The sequence below is a fragment of the Trichosurus vulpecula genome, chromosome 8, assembly GCF_011100635.1.
Source record: "Trichosurus vulpecula isolate mTriVul1 chromosome 8, mTriVul1.pri, whole genome shotgun sequence".
Classification (NCBI taxonomy): domain Eukaryota; kingdom Metazoa; phylum Chordata; class Mammalia; order Diprotodontia; family Phalangeridae; genus Trichosurus; species Trichosurus vulpecula.
Genome location: NC_050580.1, coordinates 256,648,730 through 256,675,549, shown reverse-complemented (window position 1 = coordinate 256,675,549; position 26,820 = coordinate 256,648,730). Strand labels below are relative to the sequence as shown.

The following is a 26,820-nucleotide window of genomic DNA, read 5'->3' as shown; positions in this document are numbered from 1 at the left end:
CTTGGTGCTAGTACTTTACATCTGTTTTCCTGGATAACTCTCTGGCCTCTTGAGTTTCTAAAGACCTTCTGTTTCCTAACAGCCTGTCTGGACTTTGTTTGTTCTTAGGGTCTCATCTGCCTGAGTCCTTGCCCACGGTACCTGCCCTACCATGCAATATTTATCTATGCACTGACTCCTAGCTTGCATGGTTTCTGACACAATGACTACCCTGAGTAACACAGTCCCACTGATGAGCACTGGCTTCTGGGCTATTCAGCTATCACCTAACATAGATCCTTGTCTCTGGTATATTACCTCTCCTGAGCCATATGTATGTTTTTATAAATTCTTAGGAGTCCTTTGAACAGTACTTTCAGAGACAGCCCTAGAATAGACCACTTTCACAGATAACCAAAGAGCTTATGCACAGGGATGACATATTAGCCAAATGTTATTCTCCAAAATGTACACTGTGCCACATGACAAGTCTGAATTCAAATTTATGTCCTTATAGTTTATTACCAACAATCTCAAGGAACTGGCTGAGTTTATAGAATACCTTACCTCAATAAATATTTATTCCATGTAAACCGCTCTCAAGAAACTAAAAGTAAGCAAGATGCTAACGTCCTGACATCATCTTCTGATATTTGGATTGATACATGCCATTTTTCATATGTATGTAGAATTATTTTTCATTAGAGTGATGGATATGGACAGATGGTCCTTACCCAGTCTAGTTAATCTTCTCCTCGTGACAAAAGGCAAAAATTGACTAGATGCCAGGCCACAGTTGTGGATGCAATTTGTGACCACAGAACAGAGTGAAATTAAAGGCATAGAAAGGAACAGAATTAAAGGCCCTGGTTATTAGCGCTATGCTTCAATGAACTGGAATAGAACAAACAGAGTCAACCGGAATGTAAGCCACAAACACCCTACAGTGAGACTGACTATACTGTTAAAGCTATTAAATGCCTACATCTCAATTATAACACTACTGTTTTAGAATAAAGATGTACATTCATACCTTGTTTTTTAAGTTCTTCAATTTGTTCTTCCTTGAGATCCAACTGTTCTGTAAGTCTTGATGCTGAATCTAAGGCAGCATTTGCTTCTTCCAAGTTTTCCTTTAAGGGAAGAAAGCGCATTAGAATTTACTATTCAAAATCAATAGCACAGAATTTAGGTCTAGATTCTACATTATAAGAAGGACAGTTAAAACTGGAGTACGTTCAAAAAGGGCAACTAGGATGGTGAGGGGGAAAAATAAACAATAAAAGAACTAGTTTGGAGAAGAGAAGACAGCGGGAAGTATCAAAGCTATCATCAAGCACTTAAGCAGCTATCACATAAAAGGAGAATTAAACTTATTTTAGGCAGAAATAGAAGAAATGGGTGAAAGGTACAAAGAGGTAGATTTCTGCTTGATAGAAAAAATTCCTCTAACATTCAGGGCTATCTAAAAGTGGAACAAACTGCCTCATAAAGTAGTGTGAAAGTTATTGAGAATTTCAGAACAGACATTCCTACACAGACTAGAGTGGATGACCTCTAGGATACTGTCCAAATCTGATATTCTATGAATTACAGGTGACGTGAACTGCAGAGATCATGTAGTCATTCAGTCTCTAAATTTTACAGATTAGGATACTGAGGTGGCAAAGAGGCTCAAGGCCACATACCTAGTTAGAATCAAAGATGGCACTCTAATCCAGGCCTCACAACTCATACTCCTCTGTTCTTTCTACACTACCACAATAGCTCTCCTAGAAGTGGTAAACTTAAAGAGTAAGATGGAAAAGAAGTTATTGGGACTATAAGAGGACAAAATGCTAAAAGAAAGGCAGTAATCACAAAAACTATAAAAAACAAAGAATTACTCAAAAAACATAGCATTTTAGAGCTATTTTGCATAATAATAGTTACACTCATTAATAGTCTCAAAGAACATAATTATACCATTACTCAGTAAGTGAGGTTAATATTGATGACCCTGAATTATCAAGAACAGGTTAAATTATGTTTAGTTTTCTTTGAAAAGGAAGGTATTGCATCTTAGACATGATATAGAATAAATAACAATAAACTCAAACACCTGAATTCTAACCATACACGGGGCTTAGAAAAATCATTTTACCTCACTGGGCCTGAGTTTACTTATCTAAAATGATGAAATTGAAACCAGATGATCTCTAAGCTTCCCAATCAATGCAAACACTCTATGAATTAGACAGATGCCAACAAAAATGATTAAAATAAATTTCAGTGTCTAAAGGCATAATCTTCAATTATCTAGAAAATTCATTAATGTGCTATTGTTTATTCCTCAGAGATGCCACATAATTGCAGATTTGGAGGATGTGGGTTTGGATCCTGACTTTCCACATACTAGCTGTGTGACCTTAGTCAAGTCACAACCTCTCTGAGTCTCAATAGCATATAGTGAAAAGAACAGTGGAATGGAAACCAGTGAGATGAACTTCAACGTTGGCTCTCTCACTCCCCGGCTACATCATCATGATTCATTTCATCTCTCCAGATCTTGGTCTCTTCATCTGCAAAACGTTGTGGCCAGACTGAAAGATCCCTAACGAAGGACCTAGAGAGATCTAAAACTGATTATAGCAATGATCTCAGAAATAGGAGTACTACTATTTTTACTAATGATCCACAAAAGGGCTGTGAACATCAGAAGTTATTATGAAACTTACTGTATTTAAAGTTTTTGAAACTACAAAAATCTCTAAATGTCAGGTGTCAGTATAGTAATGCTACAATATACCAACCAGACACACAATCTAATCATGCCTTATCAAATTATTTGTTCCAAATAAAATGAAAAGGGGGTGAGGGTGGGGGGCAAAGTTTCTACAGTCAGAGAAGAGTAAAAGTTAAATGAATACCTGTATAAATAAAGATGAATGTAGGTTGTTTGTGTGTCTGATTTTGTAGGTATTACTTCTATTTCCCAATTTGCTTTGGTTAGAGAGACTTAGACTGACTCAATTTCCTAGCTCAATTTTGTATATGTATATACGTATGAATGTACATATCTGTATATATAGGCTATAATTATTTCTTTCCAAATAGTTTTTAAATGCCTAGTAACAGACAGTAATCTATTTTTTGCCAATAAAAAATATACACTCTGGAGATCAAACAATTTGCTCAAAGCTAGAAATTCAGGGACAAAATTTACATCCTCTGAGTTTATTACAGTGTTCTCCTTTATGATACACAAGAGCTCTCTAATATTCACCTTGATTTTACATCATTTCACACATATAAGTTAATTGTTCAAAGAAATAAGAATGAGAAATCTATAAGAGATTATATTTTGCATACTTAAAAGGAAAATCCCTTCTACTTACCTGTAATGATGTAACCTGTCCTTCCAGATGCTCTGCTTTTCTCTTCCATTCAGTCACCTCTTTCTTTTGCTTTTCTAGTTCAGCTGAATAGATAGCTTTTTCCTCTACAAAAAAAGTTTATTATTTATGTTTTCATTTTATTTAAATTTTCATACACATTTTAACAAGCTTTTGGTAACGTGACAGAAACATCTGAAATGTTCTCTTAAAGGGAAAGTTGACTTAAGACATTAACTTTAGAAAAAAGAGGCAGTACTTTAAATAAAGGTAACATTATTATCTAAAAAGAAGTGGAGCTAGTCTTTAATTGATTTCATCTGGCCCTCAGGGTAAACTTACTAATGGGTACTGGAGTAGTTGTCCCCAGAAAATTATACGAAATCAGATTAGCTGCTCCAGTTATCCCATTCAGAGTACAGCTGAAGAGCTATGATAATGGTTAATCAGTTAATATACTTTTCAAAGAGCAATAAATAATAGGTGAAAATGCTCTGAAGACCACTGCCAGCACAAACAGCAGAGTGAAACCTCCAATATACATTTCAATACCTTTTGCTGATCTTTTCCCTCTTTTCCCTCATTTATCCTCAATGCCCTATTTCTATTGCTTATTTTCCTACTGTATGTGGCGAATATTCCCTATTCCTAATTTTGAAGTAGACATCAGAAATTTATAAAAGAACTGAAATATAAATTGAGCTGTTATTTGTGTGTGGCCCTCCATGTTTATTTCTTATGGGTCAGTGGACCTCAAGAGTAAAGAGATTAGATCATGTAACCTAAAATGGAAAAAGGAAAAAAAAAACCTTGTCTCTATAAAATTATTTTTTACTAGATCAGATATAACACATAATTTACCTTGCTGAAATTGTTCTAGTACCATCTGTAGATTGGTTAGTGACAATGCATACTGTTTTACTTGGTCCTGAGAAACAGAAAGCTGAAGTACAGTTTCATCTCTCTGCCTGGAAACTACATTCAATTGCTCTTGCAAAGATTCCACCTGGAGACTGGCTTGATGACTTAAAAACAAAAAAGAATCAAAATAAGATACCTTAACAAGAATGGAACATTTACAAAATAGGCCTTTAACATGAACCATTTTAGATATGAATATTTTATTTATTAAATCAAGTTGAGGTTAGAACCATTTTATTGAAGAATAATTTTGAGCTATTATTGTGATAGTGATTTTCAATAAATAATGGTAATATCAAAAATTAAGAATTAAGAGGCAGTGAGGTAAAGTACAAAGTTATTGACTCTAGAGACACAAGATTTATGTTCAAATCCTATCTCTGATGCTAACCACCTGTGTAGCCTTGGACAAGTAACAACTGCTCTCTTACTTTTCTCATCTATATAATCAAAGAGTTAGACTAGATGGCCTCTTAGGTCCCTTCTAGCTCTAGATATCTGATCCAATGATACTATGACTAGAGACAGTCATCAAAGGAAAATAAATGTTAATATAATTCTATCAACGTGTGTCAGAGGTAAAATTGTAAATTATAACTTCTCATGGAAAAATAAAATCTTAGGAGTTGGAAGGAACCTTAGTGGTTATTTGGTCCAAGCTGAACCAGATCTTCTGGTGTAGGATTTAACTTTAGTTTTCATGAGTATTCTTATTTTGATATCTAACAAAAGCCAGGTGGGAAGAAGTAAGATAAGTAGCTTGGGCCACAGCTGTCTGTTCCACAAGGCACTTTGAAAGGTAAGCTTCAAGAGATGTAAAAGTCTTACAATAAAATAAAAATCAGACTACTGCTATATCACATGGTCACAAAGCACCTTTACAAAGTTTACAAAGAATTTTCTTCATATCCCTTATTAGCTGATACAACAGTTACTCCAGGTGAAAAAAACTGAAGCTCAAGGAGGTTGAGGTCAAGTTATTTCATCAAACTAGGAAGTGGCAAAACTGGAATAAAATTCAAGTCTTTTTATTTCAAAACCAGGGTTCTTTAAGTTACTTCCAAAGCCTAAGACACTATGATACTGCAACAAGTCAATTATGTTTTAGAATTTTGGCATTAAAGCACAATCAGCATCTTGGTTTCATTTTTTCCTCCAATGACTTTCCCTTTTAATCATAATATAACTTTTGATGGTCTTTAATAGACCACATTTCCTGAAAATCAGTGTCACAAAACTGAACTTAAAAAAACCTATACAAAGCTCACGTGAACTTTTCAAGTAAAACTTAAATTCTAAAGGAGCAAACAATAAATGGAGGTATAAATATATGCAGAATAGATACAAAGTTATTAACTACAAGGTAGAATGAAGGGGGGAAGTACTAGCAGTCGAGTGGATGAAGCTACACATAAAAATAGGGTGCTTGAGTTACAAAAAGAAGGACTTTATTAAGTAGCAGCGAGGAAAGAGTACATTCCAGGAATATAAGTCAGCCGATGCAAAGATACAGATGGGGGGTAGAGTGTAGTATGAGAGGAATAGGGAAAAGGCCAGTTTGGTTAGACTGCAAAGTGTGGAAGGAGAATAATGTTAGAAATGCTAAATGCTAGAAAAACAAGATGGCTAAAGCTTAAAAAGAGGAATTTAAATTGTGTCCCAAAGGTAATAAAGAGCCCCTGGAATTGGTTCCATGGGAAAGTGGCAAGATCTCATTTAAGGGTCAGTCAATTCAATTGGCTGTATTATAATGGCACACACAGAGACAAACGATTCATCAGTATAGAGGGTATCCCTAAAGTCTGACACGCAGGAAAAAATGAGTATTATGAAATATGCAACACACGTGATTGAACTTATAGAGAGTGAATGTGCTAAAATTGATGGCAACGTGGAGTTACTGCATCAAGTTCACATGAATCTTGCAAAGCGCATCAACTTTTGCATCACAAATGATGGAAATCATATTGAAGATGTTATTTGTTAATATGCCAATTAAATAAAATGTTGTTGAAAATTTCATTCATTTCCTTTCTTGAAAACATGCATTTTTGCCTATGCGTTCACACTTTAGGAACACCCAGATTTCATTTCACTGGTGATAATTAATATTCATATTATGGATTTGGTGGCAAGGGGTTGGGATAATCTATACATTATCCATACAATCCATACAATATATGGAAAATAAGAGAAGTGCTGTTTCTATCTCAACTCCCATACAAGCCCTTTCCCTTTTCTCTACTCACACTTCAGCTCAGTTCCTCATCACCTCTCCCCTAGACCGTTACAACAGCCTCCTACCTCAAGTTACTGCAAACTCCAGTCCACCATTCATGCTGCTACCAAAGAAATTTTCCTCATGCACAGATCTAACCATGTCACCCTGCTACTCAATAAACTCCAGTGATTTCCAACTGTCTCTAGGAGCAAATATAACCTCCTCTGCTTAATGTTTTTTTTTACATTTTATTTTTAATTCCATACTTTATTATTTAATATTTTTTAGTTTTCAGCATTGATTTCCACAAGATTTTGAGTTACAAATTTTCTCCCCATTTCTACCCTCCCCCCCCCACTCCAAGATGGCATATATTCTGATTGCCCCATGCCCCAGTCAGCCCTCCCTTCTGTCACCCCACTCCCCCTCTCCCCCGTCCCTTTTCCCCTTACTTCCTTGTAGGGCAAGATAGATTTCCATGCCCCACTGCCTGTATATCTTGTTCCCCAGTTGCATGAAAAAACAAATTTTTTTTGAGCACCTGATTTTAAAACTTTGAGTTCCAAATTCTCTCCCCTCTTCCCTCCCCATCCACTCTTACAAAGAAGGCAAGCAATTCAACACAGGCCACACATGTATCATTATGCAAAACACTCCCATAGTCATGTTGTGAAAGACTGACTATATTTCCCTCCATCCTATCCTGTCCCCCTTTATTCAATTTTCTCCCTTGACCCTGTACCTTTTCAAAAGTGTATGCTTTTGATTACTTCTTCCCCCATCTGCCCTCCCTTCTATTGTCCCCCCTTTTTTATCCACTTCCCCCTACTTTCATGTGGGGTAATATATCCAATTGAGTGTGTATGTTATTCCCTCCTCAAGTCAAATCTGATGAGAGCAAGATTCATTCATTCCCCCTCACCTGCCCCCTCTTCCCCTCCAATGAAATACTTTTTCTTGCCACTTTTATGTGAGATAATTTACCTCATTCTATCTCTCCCTTTCTCCTCTCTACATATTCCTCTCTCATCCGTTAATTTTATTTTTTTAGATATCATCCCTTCATATTCAACTCACCTTATGCCCTCTGTCTATGTATATGTATATTCTCTTCAGCTACCCTAATACTGAGAAAGGTCTCATGAGTTAGAAATATCATCTTTCCATGTAAGAATGTAAACAAAGCAGTTCCACTTTAGTAAGTCCCTTATGATTTCTCTTTCCTGTTTACCTTTTCATGCTTCTCTTGATTCTTGTATTGGAAAGTCAAATTTTCTATTCAGCTCTGGTCTTTTCATTGAGAAAATTTGAAAGTCCTCTATTTTATTGAAAATCCACATTTTGCCTTGGAGCATTATACTCAGTTTTGCTGGGTAGGTGATTCTTGGTTTTAATCCTAACTCCTTTGACCTCCAGAATATCATATTCCAAGCCCTTTGATCCCTTAATGTAGAAGCTTCTAGATCTTGTATTATCCTGATTGTGTTTCCACAATACTCAAATTGTTTCTTTCTAGCTGCTTGCAGTATTTTTCTCCTTGACCTCGGAATTCTGGAATTTGGCTACAATATTCCTAGGAGTTTTCTTTTGGGGATCTTTTTCAAGGAGCGATTGGTGGATTCTTTCAATTTCTATTTCACTCTCTGGCTCTAAGAATATCAGGGCAATTTTCCTTGTTAATTTCTTGAAAGATGATGTCTAGGCTCTTTTTTTGAACATGGCTTTCAAGTAGTCCAATAAGTTTTAAATTATCTCTCCTGGATCTATTTTCCGGGTCAGTGGTTTCTCCAATGAGATATTTCACATTGGCTTCCATTTTTTCATTCCTTTCATTCTATTTTATAATATCTTGATTTCTCATCAAGTCACTAGCTTCCACTTGCTCCAATCTAATTTTTAAGGTAGAATTTTCTTCAGTGGTCTTTTGGACCTCCTTTTCCATTTGGTTAATTCTGCCTTTCAAGGCATTCTTCTCCTCATTGGCTTTTTGGAGCTCTTTTGCCTTTTGAATTATTCTAATTTTTAAGGTTCAGTATCTTTTTGGGTTTCCTTTGGCAAGTCATTGACTTGTTTTTCATGATTTTCTTGCATCACTCTCATTTCTCTTCCCAATTTTTCCTCTACTTCTCTAACTTGCTTTTCCAAATCCTTTTTGAGCTCTTCCATGGCCTGAGACCAGTTCATATTTTTCTTGGAGGCTTTTGATGTAGGCTCTTTGACTTTGTTGACTTCTTCTGGCTGTGTGTTTTGATCTTCTTTGTCACCAAAAAAAAGATTCCAAAGTCTGAGTCTGAATCTGAGCACGTTTTTGCTGCCTGGCCATGTTCCCAGCCAACTACTTGACCCTTGAGTTTTTTGTCGGGGTACGACTGCTTGTAGAGTAGAGAGAACTTTGTTCCAAGCTTGAGGGAATGTGCTGTTGTTTTCAGAGCTACTTCTACACAGAAAGCTGTGCCACACCAGTGCTCCTCCTCCCCCAAGAACCTCCAACCCCTGACTGCAACTCAGATCCAAGCAGGCTCTGCACTCCCACTATGATCTGCCACTTAATTCCTCCCACCAGGTGGGCCTGGGGCCAGAAGCAACCGTAGCTGGAGCTCTGGAAGCAGCCCCAGAGCTGCATCACTTCTGCGCCCCTGTTGCTGGGGCTGACAGCGCACTACTTTCGCTCAGATCCAGCAGTTTTTCTACTAACCTGCTCTGTTGTCTTTGGTGTTTGTGGGTTGAAAAGTCTGGTAACTGCCACAGCTCAATGATTCTGGGCCCTATGGCCTGTTCTGCCTGGCTCCCGGTCTGGTTGGTTCTGTGGGCTGTGCTCCGCTCTGCTCGCAGCTCTGTGCGACATACCCTTCCCAGCAACCATCCAGGCTGCCCTGGGCTGGAGCCCTGCTTCCCTCTGCTATTTCATGGGTTCTACAACTCTAGAATTTGTTCAGAGCCATGTTTTACAGGTGTTTGGAGGGACCTGGGGGAGAGCTTAAGCAAGTCCTTACTTTCCAGCTGCCATCTTGGCTCCACCCCCTCTGCTTAATTTTAAAGCCTTTCACCACCTGGCCCCAACCTAGCTCTCTGCCTCACTAAATACTGCTCCCCATCCTAGACTCTGCAATCCAGCAAAACTGGCTTCTCTTTGTTCAACATGCACAATACTCTACCTCTTGTCTCCGTGCCTTTGAACTGGCTGTCCTCATTCCTGAAATGTACCCCTCCCCCCGGACCTCCACGTCATACAATCTCTCTCTTCCTTTAAGACATAATTCAAGTACCTACCACCTTCTAAGTCAGGGCTGTCCAAAATGTGACCCACCTACAAGCATGCTTTAGTAAACAAAGCCGAGCTACTGCAGAGCTCTCGCTAAAATGGCAAATCAAAATATATTGTCTGTTGTTTCAATAAAAACCTAAGGTTGGACGGCCCTTCGTCTCAAACTACTTATATTTAATAACTTATATTATTTGTAGCTATTCTCTTTAAATCTATTCTGTATATTCTTATTCTTATACTTGTTGTTTCCCCTTTAGAATGTAAGTTCCTTGAGTAGAGACTGTTTCATTCATTATCATGGTATCCCCAGCACCAGGCAAAATGCGTGGTAACAAATGCCTGCTGTTTAATAGAAATTAGATGTAACATCATAAACACTTAAAGCTCCCACTTAGCATCACCTACCCACTCCACATATTTGGCACAGTGAATGGGAAATAAAATTGAATAAATTCAATATAATGAATAAAACTGAATAAAATCACGGCATGTGACTGCAATGGAATATAATTGTGCCCTAAGAAATGATGGAAAGGATAGATACAGAAAAACCTGGCAAAACTAGAAAGAAGTGATACAGGATGAAATGAGCAGAGTCAGGAGAACAATTTATACAATGACTACAACATCATAAAGACCGCTTTGGAAAACTTAAAAACAATGACTAATGCCGTGACCAACTACAACTCCAAAAGACCAAAGATGAAACGTCCCTCCCAGCCTTTGAGTGGGGGTACAAAAGGTCCCATACATTTTTAATCACAGCCTACGCATGGATGTTTTGCCTAATTATGCCAACTTGTTACAGGGCAGGGGAAGGGGTAGTAGTGAGGGAGGTTGCACTAGCAATGTAAAAAACAAAAGAGCTTCAATGAGGCACTTAAAAAACATATAGGAAAGAGGAGAGGGTTTGGAAGGAAACATAGGCAAGTAGAATAATTTTTAGAACTAAAAGTACATACTTAAAAAAAATAAGCTGTATGTAATCAGATTAATGGTTTCATATGCAATACTTTTTTTCTGATCTCTGTATATTGAAACACTATGTTTGTTGGTATTTGTCAAGTTAATTTTTTTAAATAATTATCATTTCATATGGCCTGCTGATTATTTCCCGTGCATACGAAGTTTTAGAAAGAATTTTATTTTTCTTATTTAGGTTTACTCAGTTTAAGTAAAACTATCAGAAGCAATTCTAACTTTGTACTTTCTTAAAAATTTAAAAGTGTATTTCTATTCCTTTAAGCTTTTTGCAATTACCTCCTTCAATACTTCAATAAATTTGTGACTTCATCAATTTAGCTACTGCTTGCAGTGGTCCAAAAGACTATCTCATCATGCCCTTCTCATTCTCTGTGACTTTCTACTATTTCTTCTCATAAATTTCAAAAAAGTTCTACCCAACATACTGGAAGCCTTCCCCTACATCTTCTAACCTTACATGGCTCTCCTATAGTAAAGGAGCTGTCCATCTATTACCAGCTGCTCTCATAAACAACCTACCACTAGTAGGTCCAATTTTAAATTTCTCTGATGATAGCTTTTCTACTACTTCACACATATTTTACATACTTGCATATAACTGCTGTAACATGTATAATTTAGCATATGGTTTTAATATCCTACAACCTATTTATATCTACCATGTATCTTTCTAGTACTTTCTGGAGGACTCACAACACTGATTTCTCAAGGACCATGTTTTATGATTCATAATCATACAGAAGCACCAGAAAAAAAAAATAGTGCTAAAAGATGGGATTTCAATCTCTCTAAGACAAAGCTTCCACATTTATAAAAAGAATATAATGACTGCCTATGTATCAGTGAGTCCAACCCCATCACTTTTTGGAGAAGGAAATTGAGACTCACAGAATGGAAAGCAACTTGCCAAAGATCACAAAAGCATTAGTAGCAGAGTCAGACTTCAAATCTTGGTCTCTTGTATCTCTACAGTACTCTTCCCATAATAACATGTTGGCCTATAATATCTGAGCATCAAATAATAAAAATCCTAAGATGGTAAAATGTACAAAACACTAGACAATGATAAGGTATTATAAAATTTGTGTTTATAATTTTTCATTATATATTTTCATGTTTATAACAGATTATTCAAATTCGGAGGGAAAAATCACTTATTCTATTGAACTAGTATAAAATTTATTTAATATTAAGCAATCTACTTCAAAACTGAAATCTGAAACAATTGACATTATACATTTCAAAAATATTTTTCTCAATTTAAGATCTGAGAGAACTTCATATATAGCTGATGCTGGAGTATAAGAATAATGAAGATATATAACTTGAAAATTTTACATGTTTCTCTCAGTACATTTCTAGGTTAAAGGCTATATAGGGATGTATAAAGATGATTAAGACACGGTCCCTTCCCTCAAGACTATAGTCTCATAAGCAAGAAAAATATCAAGTCATACTACCTAATTAACTTAGCTTCTGTAATGTAGTTTATTTCCTATTTTCCTATATTCCAACAGTTAACCTATAATAAAATGGCATTTTATTTCCTATTTTCTAACAGTTAACCTATAACAAAATGGTAAGCTAATATCCCACTGAAACACATATTCTGTAATAATCATTTACCTAATAAAATCTAAAGTGTATGACGTGTATCAGCTATTTTATTAAAATCTGAAATAAAGATTTTTCATTACATCAGCAAAAATTCTGCATATATTAAAAGGACTGGTCTAATGTATGTCTAATGCCTAAAATTTTTAAATGTTACCTGGCATTTTCCACTGCATTAGAAGATGAAACTAGCTTTTCTTCCAATATTGTAACTTTCTTTTTTAGTTTAGCTTCTCGATCTTCTGCAGCCAAAGCTTCACGAGTATAGGAATCTTCTGTTTCTAAAAGATGATTACGCAATCTTTCCAGCTCCTGGTTTAAGCGAGATTCTTTGTCACGAAAATGTTGAACCTGGGCAGAACATATTTCTTTATTTTATGCTCATAATACTTCATTTTAATTTTTTTACTAAAATTATTTTATTAAATGTCACAACTATTAAATGGTAATTACTTTACCAAATTATAAGGTATATTATTATATCTAAAGATGTTAAGTTACACAAGAGTTGCTGATCTCTATTACTGGGAGGAACTTCCAGACCAAGAATTCCCCTAGGCAAAAATCACAGTTGTAAGCCGTAAAAAGAAAAAATGTACCGAAGCTTAGTTACAATTGACTAGATATTATCCTGTATCCTCATCTACTAGTACCCCTCTGCTTATGTTTATAAACCTAGAAGGGCAGCACTCTGAAAAATGAAGGAATCCAAACAGACTTGACCCCTCATGACATCCTATTTTACATTATCCTTTCCAATTTTTCAGGAGAGAACAAGAATATCAGTCTTTTTTGTCTAAGAAACCACACATTTTTTCATAAAAACTTTCATTTCAAAAAACTTGAAAAAAAAAAAACCACCCTTGAATTCTCGGAATGAAATGTACCACAGCAGTACGTGTTTCTAAGGCTTTGGAACATCCTAAGGCCTTAACAAAAATGGTGTCTGCCTGAGTTGAAGGAAGGAAATGGAAGATTTCTGTGGAGGCAGAAATAGCAAGATCTAGCAAATGGTTAGATACATGGGGTGTCAGTAAGCAAATGTTTATGAAGCACCTACTACTATGCTAAGCACCGGAGATACAGAGAGAGGCTTCAAAGGAGTTCCTAATCTAATGGTAAGTGAGATGCTGAAAACAACACTGGGAGATTGAAGGATAGTACAAAGTGCTTTAAACAGGATTAGGGAAGTTTGGAAGAGATATAGGGAAGTGGGGGCAGGGGTGGTTAGAAACAAGGAGTTCTGTTTTGGACACGGTTAGTTTGAGATGTCTCCAGGATATACAATTTGAAATATCCAGTAAGGCAACTGGTGATGTGGGTATACACACTCATCTCTGCTTCCTCTCCTCTCACTTTATTCCAAACCCTCTATAATCTGGCTTCCAACTTCATTATTCAACTACCTTCTCCTCTAAAACCAATGATAACTTAATTGCCAAATCTAACAGCCTTTTCACAATCCTTATCCTTCATAACCTCTCTGCAACCTCTGACACTGTTGATCACACTCTCCTCTCTAGGTTTTCATGACTGCTCTCTCATTCTCCTCCTGTTGTTTGTCCTTTGTTTTCAAAGAGGATCAATGAAATAACAGGTGACATCTTGACTCGTGTGAATTGGACTTAAGTGAGGCAGAGTTCCCCAAAGTGATCAGCCTCACTCTCTCTTCCAGAGTCATCAAAGTCCAATGGCAAAACAAAAGCCAAGACAATCAACAATGGCCCAGGATGCAGTGGATGACCTTGGCGTCTTCGATGCCTAACCAAGCTCTAAGCGCTCCACAGCATTTGCTTCAGCCACCTTCATGGCCATTGGAACAAACTACTCTTAGCCATCCATTCCTCGGGGGAACATCTTCACATGCTTGGGGTAAACATCCCTCTAACTCACCAACAGTTCTGAGGCCTGTCAGTTACCCTAAACCTGATTAAGCCTGTTTGCTGAGATGTGCTACAGATTCTTGGAGCCACAGGTAAAAGTTGGGTGAATCAGGTGGACACCAAAAGTAGATGAGCAGCCCTGAAAAGGGCTCAGCAAGCCCTCACGCCAGAGGTGCTGGTCCTTCTGAACACCTCGTACACCTATATAACCACTCCTTTTCAGGCTCCTTTGCACATACATCCATTACTACATGGGGGGGGAGGGGTGTGTGTGTGTGTGTGTGAACAGAGGAGATAGATAGACAGACAGAGAGAGATAGATACCTTCCAAGTACGGTTATTTGCTTATCATCTCCCTCATTAGTATATGAATACCTTGAGGACAGAGACTGTGTTTGGGGCTTTTTTTTTTTGTACCTCCAGCACTAAGCAGAGTGATGAGGAAGCACTTAATAAATGCTTGTTCACTGACTAAGTAAAATCAAGCCTCAGAAAGAAATGAAAGTTGGAGGGATAAGACGTCAGGATGAGGGCAAAAAGGTTTAAAAGACGTGAGGAATAGGAAGAGATGTTATCCGTGGGTTTGGTCAGAATGTCAGTATTTTTGATGTTGGAAGGGGAACACTTGTGGATAATAGTGAGATGTAGTGTGAGAAAAAGAGTAAGGAAAGCTATGTGAAAAAAGTTAATTTTATTAGAATTTTTTCTAATTTATTAATCAAATAAGATTATTTAATTCTTTATTCTTATGGAAGGGGCAAATAGGTGGCACAGTGGATAGAATGTCAGGCCCGGAATCAAGAAGACATGAGTTCAAATCCCAGCCTCAAACACTAGCTGTGTGACACTGGACAAGTCACTTAACTCTGTTGGCCTCAGGTTCTTCATCTGAAAAATGAACTGGAGAAGGAAATGGCAAACCATTCCAGTATCTTTGCCAAGAAAACGCCAAATACAGTCACAAAGAGTCAGACACAACTGAAAATGAACAACAACAAAAAATTCTCATAGAAGCACATACCTCATTCTGTAGGGAACTGCTTTCCATTTGCTTCTGCTTCAGGGCCAACATGACTTGGTCTCTCTCCTGCTGAAACTTAACTGCCTTATCCTGCATGGACTTAACTTCATTTAATAGCTGATTCAACTCCCCAGTGTTACCCTTTTGAAAAAAAAATATTAACAATCTTTAGGTTTCTACATAGTCTTTTTAAAAAAACCCTTGGTTTCAACAAAGAATTAGATTGCATTCATTAAATGTGCATTCATTAAATGTACCCAACAACTTTATTGAAAATTAGTAGTATTAAAAAGAGAAAACAAGCCATTTGCTATATGGAAACAAAAAAAAAACATTTTGGCATAGATTTAAGGAAAGCAATTTTAGAATGCTAGCCACTCAACAGTCAGGGAAATTTATTTCCTGAAAACATTCCACACAAGTACAGTACATTATAATCTTCAGGAAGAAAGATAGCCTCTCAATTTTAAAGGAGAGTCATGTTTTAGGCAATAGCCAGATTTTCTAAAAAATCATTTTAAAAAATATTAGTTTTATTACTGATTTTTCTCACTGTTTAAATACATATGATATAGGTAAACATATAATATGTACTAAAACAAGGTTTTATATAAACATTTCACTTCTATAACATATAATATCTATAATTTGACCCCAGAACATTCAGAACATGTCACTGAAACTAAACAATTTGTTGCTTATATTTCAATGTCTCTTCTTGGAAAAGGAAGCCCCAAATTTTCAAACAGTTTTCTAGGTAAAAAGTACAGCTAGTACAAGAAAGATAAAGTATAAAGAAGTGAACTATAATACAAAAGCTTAAAAACATTTCTTTTCAATAAAATGATTTTGCTTACCAAACTTTTCTCAATGACAATGATTTAAAGGTATATTTTAATCATATTGTGTATTCATATCCTGAGTTAACACACACACACACACACACACACACAACTGTAGTCAATGTTAAAAAGCTACCTAACTCTAATGCACTTGGTTGGGGGGTGGCAAATGAATTTTATAACAATAACATATATGTTACATGCCTTCAAATAACAACAGAAAGGAAACAGACATATGAAAAGTTGGTCTTTAAGAGTTCTATATATTTAAAAAGGCCTATTTGCTGGCATGTACTATTGAGGAACTTAAAATATATTTTATAGATCTAAATAGTTCATAGGGAAATTATACACTCATTGAATGCCTCTTTACAGCTGGTGATTAAGAAACAACCTTTTGTTCTGTAGAGCTTTTTTTTTTTCCCAGAAATGACCAAGATCCTTTTAAGCTAAGTAAGGAATGCTAGTTGTAACCAGAAGTCTAATCCCATCTATATACTACTCTACTTAGGCAGCTAATCATGTAAAGCAGCAGAAAAATTCCTATGGTATTCAAGTTTCCATTCAAATGGCAGTATGGAACAAAAGTTTCAATTCAATTCATACATTTATCAAGTAACTACTACATGCAAGGCATTGTGCTAGGCACTAAGTACACAAAGGCAAAAGTAAAACATTCCCTGGCCTAAAGTAACTTACATTCTACCAGAGTGTACCATGTACGCTGGTAAGTCTCTTGGGATGCTTTGCTTTCTAAGTGCTCTCTTCTCTAGGTATAACAGTAAGAACTATAAATACACATGCCTTGGCCTGTGTAGCATTCAATAAATAAGACTTATTAAGTACTTAGGATTTCATATGTAAAAATGTACTGTATAAAAAGGACAGATACTATATGGCATTGGGATCCTTTTCATGTTTGAGTAACAGAAAAATTTAAAGAGATTTCCTTCTCATATGAATAATGAATAGCATTGCTATTTTGTAGACAGAAGACCCTATGAACTTAGTAGCGGGTATTAAATCTAGTATTGAAGAAGTAGTCTCTTAAAAACAACAACCAGCACTCCCTCGGGCTTGCCTTTGACAATTTTTTTAAAAATCACCCAATTATATTTCTACATTTTCTCCAACAAAGATGATTATGTGAGACAAACAAAATCATAAAGAAAAAACTCTCCCCCAATCCCCATAGCCCTTCCACATACCTATAAAGAGAATGTACCTGTTCTTTTTCTTTTAATAGTTTCTCAAAAGCAAGAGCTTTTTCCTTCATTGAATTTGATTCAAATTCTTTTTCTCTTAGCATCATGGAAATCTGCATATTGGACTCCTGGAGCGCTCGAAATTCTGTTTCCTTTTCCCTGGACTTCACTACGATCTTTTCATTTTCTTCCTTTAGTTTATGAATATCCATTTCTAAAATCAGCGTTCTCTCTTTAAGGTTTGTTACTGCCTGCTTTAAAAGTTCATTTTCATTTGTCTTGTTAGTAAGATTTTCATTTAAGGAAAGTAACTGATCACTTTTGGCTTTGATTAAGAGATCTTTTTCCTTAAGTGATTTTTGTAAAATGTCTTGTTTTTCCTTAATCTGCTTAATTTCTGAATCAATCTCTTCTTGTTCCTTCCTTTCAAGCCCTGAGGTGGCAGCAACAGAATCACACAGTCTATGGTTATTCTCCTGGAGAGTCCTAATCGTTGCATCTTTTTCTTGTAGTATCTTCCGCAGTTGGTCTAACTCTCGTTGTAGAGGTTTAGAAGCCTCGTTTGACATTTCAGATTGTCTGTCTACAGTCGGTGAAACAACTGAAGATCTAATTGACAACTGGGGTGAGACTACATCGAGTTTTCCCAGAAGAAGGTCCTTGGTGTTATGAAGCTGCCCTATGCTATGCTGCACTTGCGCCAACTCCTGACCAAAACATTTGAGTTTGGTTTCGTTCTGTTCGTAACTCTGGATTAAACCATTATAGTCTGCCTGTAACTTGGAATTATTATCACTATCAACCAAAACCTGAGCCTGAAGTTTATGAAGCTCTTCTTGAAGCTGAGCAGACTCATGCTGCATATTCTGCACTGTTGTTATCACTTGCTGCTTCCATTCTTCCATCTTCTTTACTTGCTGTTTTAATTTATCACGCTCCTGTAAAAGTTCTTCAAACTGATTACTATTAACACCCCCAACCACATTCCCATTACCACAGTCAGATGTCTGTAAAACAGTCAGTAAAGTCTGACACTTCTGACTTAATGCATCTATCTCAATGTCTTTTTCTCTAATGATACGAGATAAGTTCTGAATGGTTTCTTTAAACATGTCCTGACCACTACTTTCAAATCTACTAGTCAATTTTTGGTTTTCATCTTGAAGTTTTAAGAGAGCTGCTTCTTTGGCAGCTACTATATCCACGAGTTTATGATATTCTGTTTTTAACTGACTGTTCTCCCTAGTCTTTTCATTCAAAACAGATATTATTTTTTCTCTTTCCATAATGTAAGCCTGAAGTTGCTGTTGAAGGTAAATAACATCCTGCATGTAGGATGCAGAAGAAATTCTGGCATGAAGAGACTGTATCTCCAAATCTTTCTGCTGAATGATTTGTGTCAGTTTACCAACTTCGTCTTTGGACAACTGATCAATCTGCCTAGTTAAAGAAACATTCTTTTCATTTAAAAGTTTAATCTCCATCTCTCTTTCCTTTATTCCCTTTACCAATCTTTCAATTTCAGCTTTTGATAAATCATGCTTTTCATTTCCATTTTCTACATTAAGAGTCTGACCTTTAGTTTCCTGAAAGATAACAGAGGTTTCCGTCTGGATGTCCTGTCTTTCTTCATGCAGTTGAGTTTTAATTTGATTGATTGTCTTTTGTAAGTTTTTTATTTCTTCATCTTTTTCTAAAAACAGCTGTGTGTGCGTAATATTCATTTGCTCATGTTGAGATTTAAACTCATCTATTTCCTTTTTCTGTTCTTGTAAAGTCTGTAAAAGTTGCATCTTATTCTGATTTTGATCCTCAATTGTCTTTTGGTGATGTTTTATTTCTTCTTCAAGATTACCCTTTATTACATTCAACTGTGTTACCTCAGTTTCAAGTTCAGTGATAATATCCAGGGTTTTAGGCTCAGCCACAGGCACAGATCTACTTTGTTGATCCCTGAGTCGTTCAAGTTCTTCCTTCAGATGATTGTTTTCTTCTTTCATAACTGCAAGATTTTTATCTTTTTCTTCTATAGTTTGTCTGAAAATTTCATTCTTTTCTGAAATCTGAATATGTGCATCAAGTTTCTTCTGAAGTGTCAACCCTTTGTCTTGAAGTTGTTCAATGAATATCTCCTTCTCTTTTACGAGTTCTGTTAACTCCTTTTGCCCTGCTAAACTTGTTAGGATTTCTTTAGTTTCTTTATGGTCACTATCCATTTGCTCAATTTTGGTTTTGAGTTTTGCAATCTCAAAGTCTCTCTCTTGATTAAGTTTAATTAAACACTCATGTTCCAACTGCAAGGCAGAAGTATTCATCTTGCGTGCATTTGACAATTCTTCAATGGTTTGCTCATATTTGTGACCTTGCTCCAACAATCTCTTTTCAGACTGATGTAATTCTCCTTCTAACTGCCGTTTCTCCATTCTTAAAGCTTCAATTATAGTATCTTTTTCTAGAGAAATCTGATTCTTAACAGCAACAGATTCCTGGAGTTTCTGTTTTACATCTTCACAAACTAAAACCAACTTTTCATTTTCCATTTTGACATCAAAAACTGTTTTCTCTAAATTGTTATTGAGTTCTTTCATTTCTGAAAGATGTTTATTTAAGTTCCTAATTTCTGTTTCCTTTTCTTTAAGTAAGTCATTCTGAAAGTCACTGTTAGATTCTTGATTGAGAAGCTTAGCTAAGTCATTCCTGGTGATAAAAAGTTCCTCTTCATTCTGTCTTACTTTTTCCTGAAGCTCTGAATTTTCCTTTTTAATGCTTGAAATGTATTCTTGTGATTTATCTAGTTGATCTATTAAATCCTTAATCCTATCTGCAAGTTCCTGCTTATTTATATTCAAATCACGAAGGGTTACTTCCCTCAGATTAAACTTTTCTTTGTGTACTTCTAGTTCTTTAGCAATTTTTATCTTTTCATTTTCAAGTTGAGAAACTCTCTTCTTTTCATCATTTACATCCTGTTTTAGTTTGTTAATGGTGATATCTGCTTCATTATGTTGTTTTGATAGCTGATCTTTCATCAAAATCATATGCTGAAAAAATAAAAATTAAAATTGTAATTTTAAAACATTTTACCTTGTCTCAGTTATGAATATTTTATAAAATTATCTATTTCAAATGAAAAACGTTCATGAAACTTCAACATCAAAAATCAGCCGTTTATAATATGTCACTACCTTTTTAAAAATATCCAAACTTTTTGAAGTAACTTTATATTATCAAGTTTGTCTTAGATAACTTCAAAACACAATGTTTCCTACTAAAGATAAACGAGTTAAGCAAAGAGAAGAGAAACCATTTTGTTTGTTACTTATTTATACTAAGCCATACTAAAGCTTTGGTAGCTTCCGAAATTAAATTAAAAGAAAGACTATAATCAGTACATAATGCAAAGAACACATGTATTTGCATATAAAGATTCTTTTCTAATAGAAGTGTGTCTATAAATATCAATATTAATATATATAATCGATAAATTTATTTTTAAATAATTTTAAAATATATAATTTTTAAAACGATGTCTATCTGCCTAAAAATTTTGTCTTTAGTCTGATAAGCTTTACATAGCAATAAAGTTGTGAAAAGTTTCTCCTCTATACTCTAAAACAAAATTAACATTCTTTTATCATCATCATTATTGTGTGAAAAAAGCAAACTATAGTATGAATGAAAAGCCACCAACTTTTCCTTATTTACAAAATCCTTTCCATAAAGTGCTTAGATAAAATAAAAGCAATTAATTGGGAACTATAATGTATCCCTACACTAAAAGAACACATTAGAAAACTCTAAGCATACCTAGCACAGTACCTGGCCACACAGCAGGTGCTTAATAAACACTTACTGACTAACAATGCCTCTTTATGTTAATGTGGTAGCTATTTTATATTCCAGAGGCAGATGGATGTCCAGTTTTAAGTAAACTAATTATAAGGAGAAAAAAAAGAAAATTCCTTGTATTTACTTGCCTCTCCTCTTTAGGGTTGCATTTCTCAACATCTGGCAGCCTAAAATTGAATAATTGTTTCACTAGTTTCCAATAACAGTGCTCCAACTTAACTGGCATAATTGACAAGAAACAGGTTTTCATATTTCAAAGCAACTAATACTTATTTATGTAATGACTTAAGCCTGCAAGCATACCATTTAGGAGGCTTCAGTACACATGAATTATTCCAACCTATTACCTATATCATATTATTTGAAGATTAAAAGATAAAACACTAAAACTTAAAGGTTTTATTTTTCATTCTTTTTATAGGCACTTTTCATACAAGTTTTGGATAAAGAGTATCTTCATATTTATCTTCCCAAACAAATAAACATTATCCACACAACTGCATGCTGAGTTTTAAATAAATTAACAGTAAGGGAAAATGTGAGGGGAAAAAACCAACAATTTCCTTTTACCTATTTGCAATCCTCTCTCAAGGCTGCATGTGCCAAAATGTAAGAGTCCTAAAAACTGTATTATACAAAGTACATAATAAGTTAGGAATCAATCTTATTCTACTACTACTAAGTATAGCAGGATAAAATCCCTTTACATGGTATAATATAAGAACTTAAAATACTGTATCACAAAATCCAGAGAGTTTGAATTAAATACCAAGAACTGGTGACATCACTAATGGGGTACAACATCCAAAATAGCCACAATTTAATTGTACTTTGGCAATACCTCAAAAACGATTGAATATCATAAAAATATTTTAATTAAGAAACTCTCAGCATGACAAAAATATTTTCGAATAAACCAAATGGCCTATTTACATTTGCTACAATGAAATTACATGGCTATAAAAACAAAATATATTCATAAAAATTACTTTTAAAGTGAATTTCAACATAACAATTGATAAACAATCGGCTTCCAATAGGGCTTACGGCAAAAAGGTCTTTACTTTATTCTAACACTTACTAGGGTTTTTTGAATGGCCATCTATTTTAGAGAGCAAAGTTCAATTCTTTTTTTATTTTGACCTATGAGAGTAAACAGCCACAAGACACAAATATATTCTTGGAAAGCTGTGTATAAATCACAGTTTCACAGGGTGATTTTTTTGAGACCAATTAGATGGCTCTCTATTTAAGCATGGAGGTTACAGGGAAATTTCTTGTAATCATGCTTTATGTTTTACAAATTCAGATTTTTGTGTATTAGAGTTTTCTTAAAAATGGAATTCACCTGCATAGTCTTCTAAAAAAAGACTTACCATTACCACAAACTTGTACTGCAAACTGTTTAGCATTAGTTTTATGAACAAAATAAAATTAGCTCTTTTAAAAATAAGACATTTATTTTTAAAAAAACCTTTTGATGCACAGGGAAAACTGCATAAATATGACTACAATTAAAATGACAAGAAAATATACTAAGCATCAAGAGTGCCCTCCAGTGGAGTTAGTCCTTCTTGAGGTAAATTCCTCGCTCAACTGAAGAGCTGAAAGGATTCTCTGGTCAGCTATGAAATAATATTCTTGTAGCCACCTTCCTTACAAAATAACTAAAAGTACATCACTGTAGACACTCACAGAAGCCCTGATCAATTTCCCTGGCAACATATGTGGTACAGACATCTAGCACTAACGGGGAAAAATTATTTGAAGTGGAGCATAATGTTCAATAAAACCCATAAAGTCATAGAAATTTAGAGGTGAATGTGACCTTAGAAACCAACTAGTCATCCAAACCATGTGGTAAGAACATTTTCACACGTATGTGATTTGTATGCAGGAGGTAGAAAATGCAAGTGACATCATATTTTGACGGGTGGCTGAAATGCATTCACAGAGAGAATATCTTGACCAAATTTACACTGCCAGTCCATGATGAAACAGAGACTTAAGAGGCATTTTGTTTGCTAGTCCACAATTCAGTAAATCAAGAGCAGACCACGCAGACTCAGGTTTTTTCTACGTTACCTTGGTAGCTTCTTGATTCTGTTTGTCCAGTTCTTCTAACTCTGCTATTAGTGTTTCTTTTTCAGCAATACTTTCATTAAGTTCTAGTTTCTTTGTTTCCAAATCCATTTTTAAATTATTTAACTCTGACTTCAAATTCACATCTTCAGCAGATGGGAACTTAATGGCTTCAGGATCATTTTGAAACGTTAACAGGGCTTTTTGAAGTTCTTCCTTAAATTTGGAGGGAAAAGAGGGAGGTTAAAAAAGATATTTAGTCCCATAAACAAAAACAGCCCTATAGTTAGATGTGGACATTAGAGGACATATAGTCCAATTTTTTATTTTACAGAACATTATAATAACTATAATTTTAAAGAAAATGAAGTAAAAAAATACCTTAGGAATTCAAGAAAACCACAGATTGCCCACAGAATCTATTCTAAATACTTTGTTGTAGCATAAACAATGATACTTAGAAAAATAGACCAGGGAACAAGGCTTATTTTAAAAGACCCTTTAAATAAAGTCAAGAACGTTTTTAAAAAAAAAAATGATTAACAAAGAATTGCCTTTGTTTGCAGCTGCAGAAGAAAAACTGCAAACCAGTGAAGACTCTGAAGCCTACTGCCTGTTCCCAAACACTTTTTTCTATATTTTCCCCTCTAGCTCATCTCCCTCTCACCTTCAAGAATCCAAAGAACTCTTTTCCCTCTAAGCCTGTCCCCTCAACAAAACAAATGCTACAACCAGTCATTGATGCTTATTGCTTGACTGATATTTTAATTAAACATTTATTCACACGAATTAACATCATAGTAATGCAGCTGTCTTTCAACTTCAGTTGTGAAATTCTTTCTTATAAGTTAAAGGAAACTTTGAGTCATTTACACTTTCTCCACAGCCAATGCCTGTCTTCTTCTCCAGAAGCCCCCATATGACTAGATGACGAATAAGTGATACATATTTCGTGTTTTCTGAATGGGACACAAATTGTACCACTGATAGCAGTACCCACATCCATGATGTGGGTTTTGTTTAGTCTTATTAATTGTACTACTGATTTAAGAAAACAAATAACAATAAAAAGCAACTATGAATTCAATAATACTTTTTTAAGAATTTGTATTTTATTAATTGCAAAAGCATACATTTGAAAAATACTAATATGGGCCAGAAATTAATTACTGTACTGTATATTCTGGTGGATCACAATGACAATGCTTGGTGCACATACAACTCTGTGGACACTTTGCAAAAATTCCTCATCCTTAAGATACACAAATTAGTAACCACTGTTCTATATTATCTTAAACTCACGCCATGAACTTTCTCACCAAGGCTTGTCTCCAAGAAATTCAAGCTTTTCCTTAATGGAGGCACTTTTATAAAGAGTCACAAATGTGGACAAAGATTCCATTTTAAAATTAAGCAAATATGAAAGAGGTCTCCATTATATTCTGATGGGATTAACTAGAGACCTTCTGTACCAAGATGGTCAACGCAATTAACCAGAATAAAGTACCAGAATAAACCTGATCTATGGCAACTCTTCGGACAAGGTTAAAAAGTTATAATCCCAAGGATAAGACATTTGTCCTACCCCCCCCCAATCACCTGACATCCTAATATTCAAATCAACCAAATAAGGAAAGTGGCTGAGCAGCCTCACCTGAGAGTCTCCTTTTGCCTCATGTAATGTTGCCCTAAAATTGTGCAAAACCATGTGTGTGTATAACTGCACCTGTGTGTATTATGTGTGTATGTGTCTGCATGTACACACATGTGTGTATAAAACAAGTCTATAATCTATATACACAAACATATATGTGTGTGTTTATGTGTGCATATATGTCTATATGTGCATATGTGTGTATGTATGTATATATCTCCTTTTGTCCTAAAGAGCTGCTAGCCCATCAGCTAGTGATAATTAAACTTATCTTCTAAAAATGAATTAATGAATAAATAGATAAATAAAGTTAAACAAATATCAAAAATTTCTTCGAATGGAGGATACGCTTTCATAGATATATTTGAAAAATTAGAGTTTCAGTCAAATATGAAAACCGTTGGTCAGAAAATTTTGTAAAGTGGCTTCTACTTAACTAGGAATAGGAATCTCTTCTATATGTTTTCTTTCCTGGTGACATCACCAATTCCCACAGGGTCAACTCTAACCTCTAAGCAGATGAATAGCTACATCATTCAGCTCCAGTCTCTCTTTGGAGCTCCAGTCCTGAATCACCAACAGTCTACTGACCATTTCAAACGGACGTCTCACAGGCAGCTCAAACCCAAAATGGCCAAAACAAAGTTCGCTATCCTCCCCGGCCAAATCCAATCTTCCTCCTCAAGTCCCTATCTCTGCCGAGGCTTGCACTCTTGTAGTCATGCTCTACTCAAGCCCATTCACCCCACGGATCCAGTTACTTGCCAGATCTTGTCACTTTGCCAATCAATGAATAATTAGCGAACAATTATTAAGCACCCACTATGTGCTGGTCAGTGCGCTGTCTGGAGACACAAAAAGAAGCAGAAGACTGCCCCTCCCCCCAAGATGTTCACAATCTAATGGGGAGACAACAGATATATACAAAAAAGCAGGATAAATATATACCAGATAGCGTACAATTTACTGTTCACCAAGGAGTCAAGAGGGGGAAAAGAGGAGATAGTACAGGGGAAACAGACTGGAGGAGAACTGAGGGATCAAAGGACTGGAAGGAACCATGGAGATGGTTTTGTTAGGGAAGACATAGGGAGGTTGTGGCTGGAGAAGGGGACTTCAGAATTCTTCAACATGGAAGTGATGGCAAAATCAAGGGGATGAGGGTCTTTGTGTGTGACTGAGATGGGGTGTAGCTCACGAGAAGCAAGGATAAGGACCTGAGTGGTGAGGATGTCTGAAGGAGAGTCAATACTGAAGGACAGGATATCCTGATATGAAGGTAGGAGTGGGGGATGATGGTAAAATTGTGAGCCGTGTACTGAATTCACTGAGAAAGGAAGGGAAGTGACTTGGAGGTCTGTGAGCAACAGCTATGAAGATTTTAACTGAGTGATAAATATGAACAGCATGAACCTCAAAGAGAGGTTACTGAGCGACAATGGGAGGAGGAGAAACTGAACGTGGCATTGGGGAGTAACGGGTATTCCAACTCCCTTGCTTCAACAAGTGAGAAAAATGAGTGAAAGTATAGCCAGGAACTTTTAACCTCCAAAGTATCTCTAGCATGTATTCTCTTAGCCCTGGCCACCATGCAAGCTTAAGCCCTCATCACCTCTCACCTAAACTACTACAATAACCTCCTAAAAGGTCAGTGTGCCTCATGTCTCCTTCTTCCATCTTTGCTCCACACAGTTGCCAAAGTAATTATTCAAAGTAGTTATTCGGTCATTCTGCTGTGTCCATCTCTTTGTGACCCCCAGACCGGGCCTGCACAACCTGCAGCCTGCAGGCCACTTGCGGCACACCAACTGCGAAAACTGTACAGGACGTTTTCCTCTACATTCTTCACGGGTCACCTAAAGTCCTTCGGTGTGCCGCAAGCGGTCTGCAGCCCACAGGTTGTACAAGCCTGCCATAGACCATACT

At 35.8% G+C, this 26,820-nt stretch overlaps 1 protein-coding gene across 1 annotated transcript in view; it reads right to left on the bottom strand.

Moving 5' to 3' along the window:
- TRIP11 (thyroid hormone receptor interactor 11) overlaps positions 1–26,820 on the bottom strand; it is a 103,667-nt gene that overhangs the window by 36,601 nt on the left and 40,246 nt on the right. The window contains exons 10-16 of the mRNA XM_036734419.1: positions 23,244–23,456; positions 17,330–20,350; positions 15,263–15,403; positions 12,516–12,709; positions 4,215–4,378; positions 3,357–3,460; positions 1,013–1,112 (exon numbers count right to left, since the gene is read on the bottom strand). Of these exons, the coding sequence (XP_036590314.1) occupies positions 1,013–1,112; positions 3,357–3,460; positions 4,215–4,378; positions 12,516–12,709; positions 15,263–15,403; positions 17,330–20,350; positions 23,244–23,456 (3,937 nt within the window). The remainder of the gene's footprint in view (positions 1–1,012; positions 1,113–3,356; positions 3,461–4,214; positions 4,379–12,515; positions 12,710–15,262; positions 15,404–17,329; positions 20,351–23,243; positions 23,457–26,820) is intronic.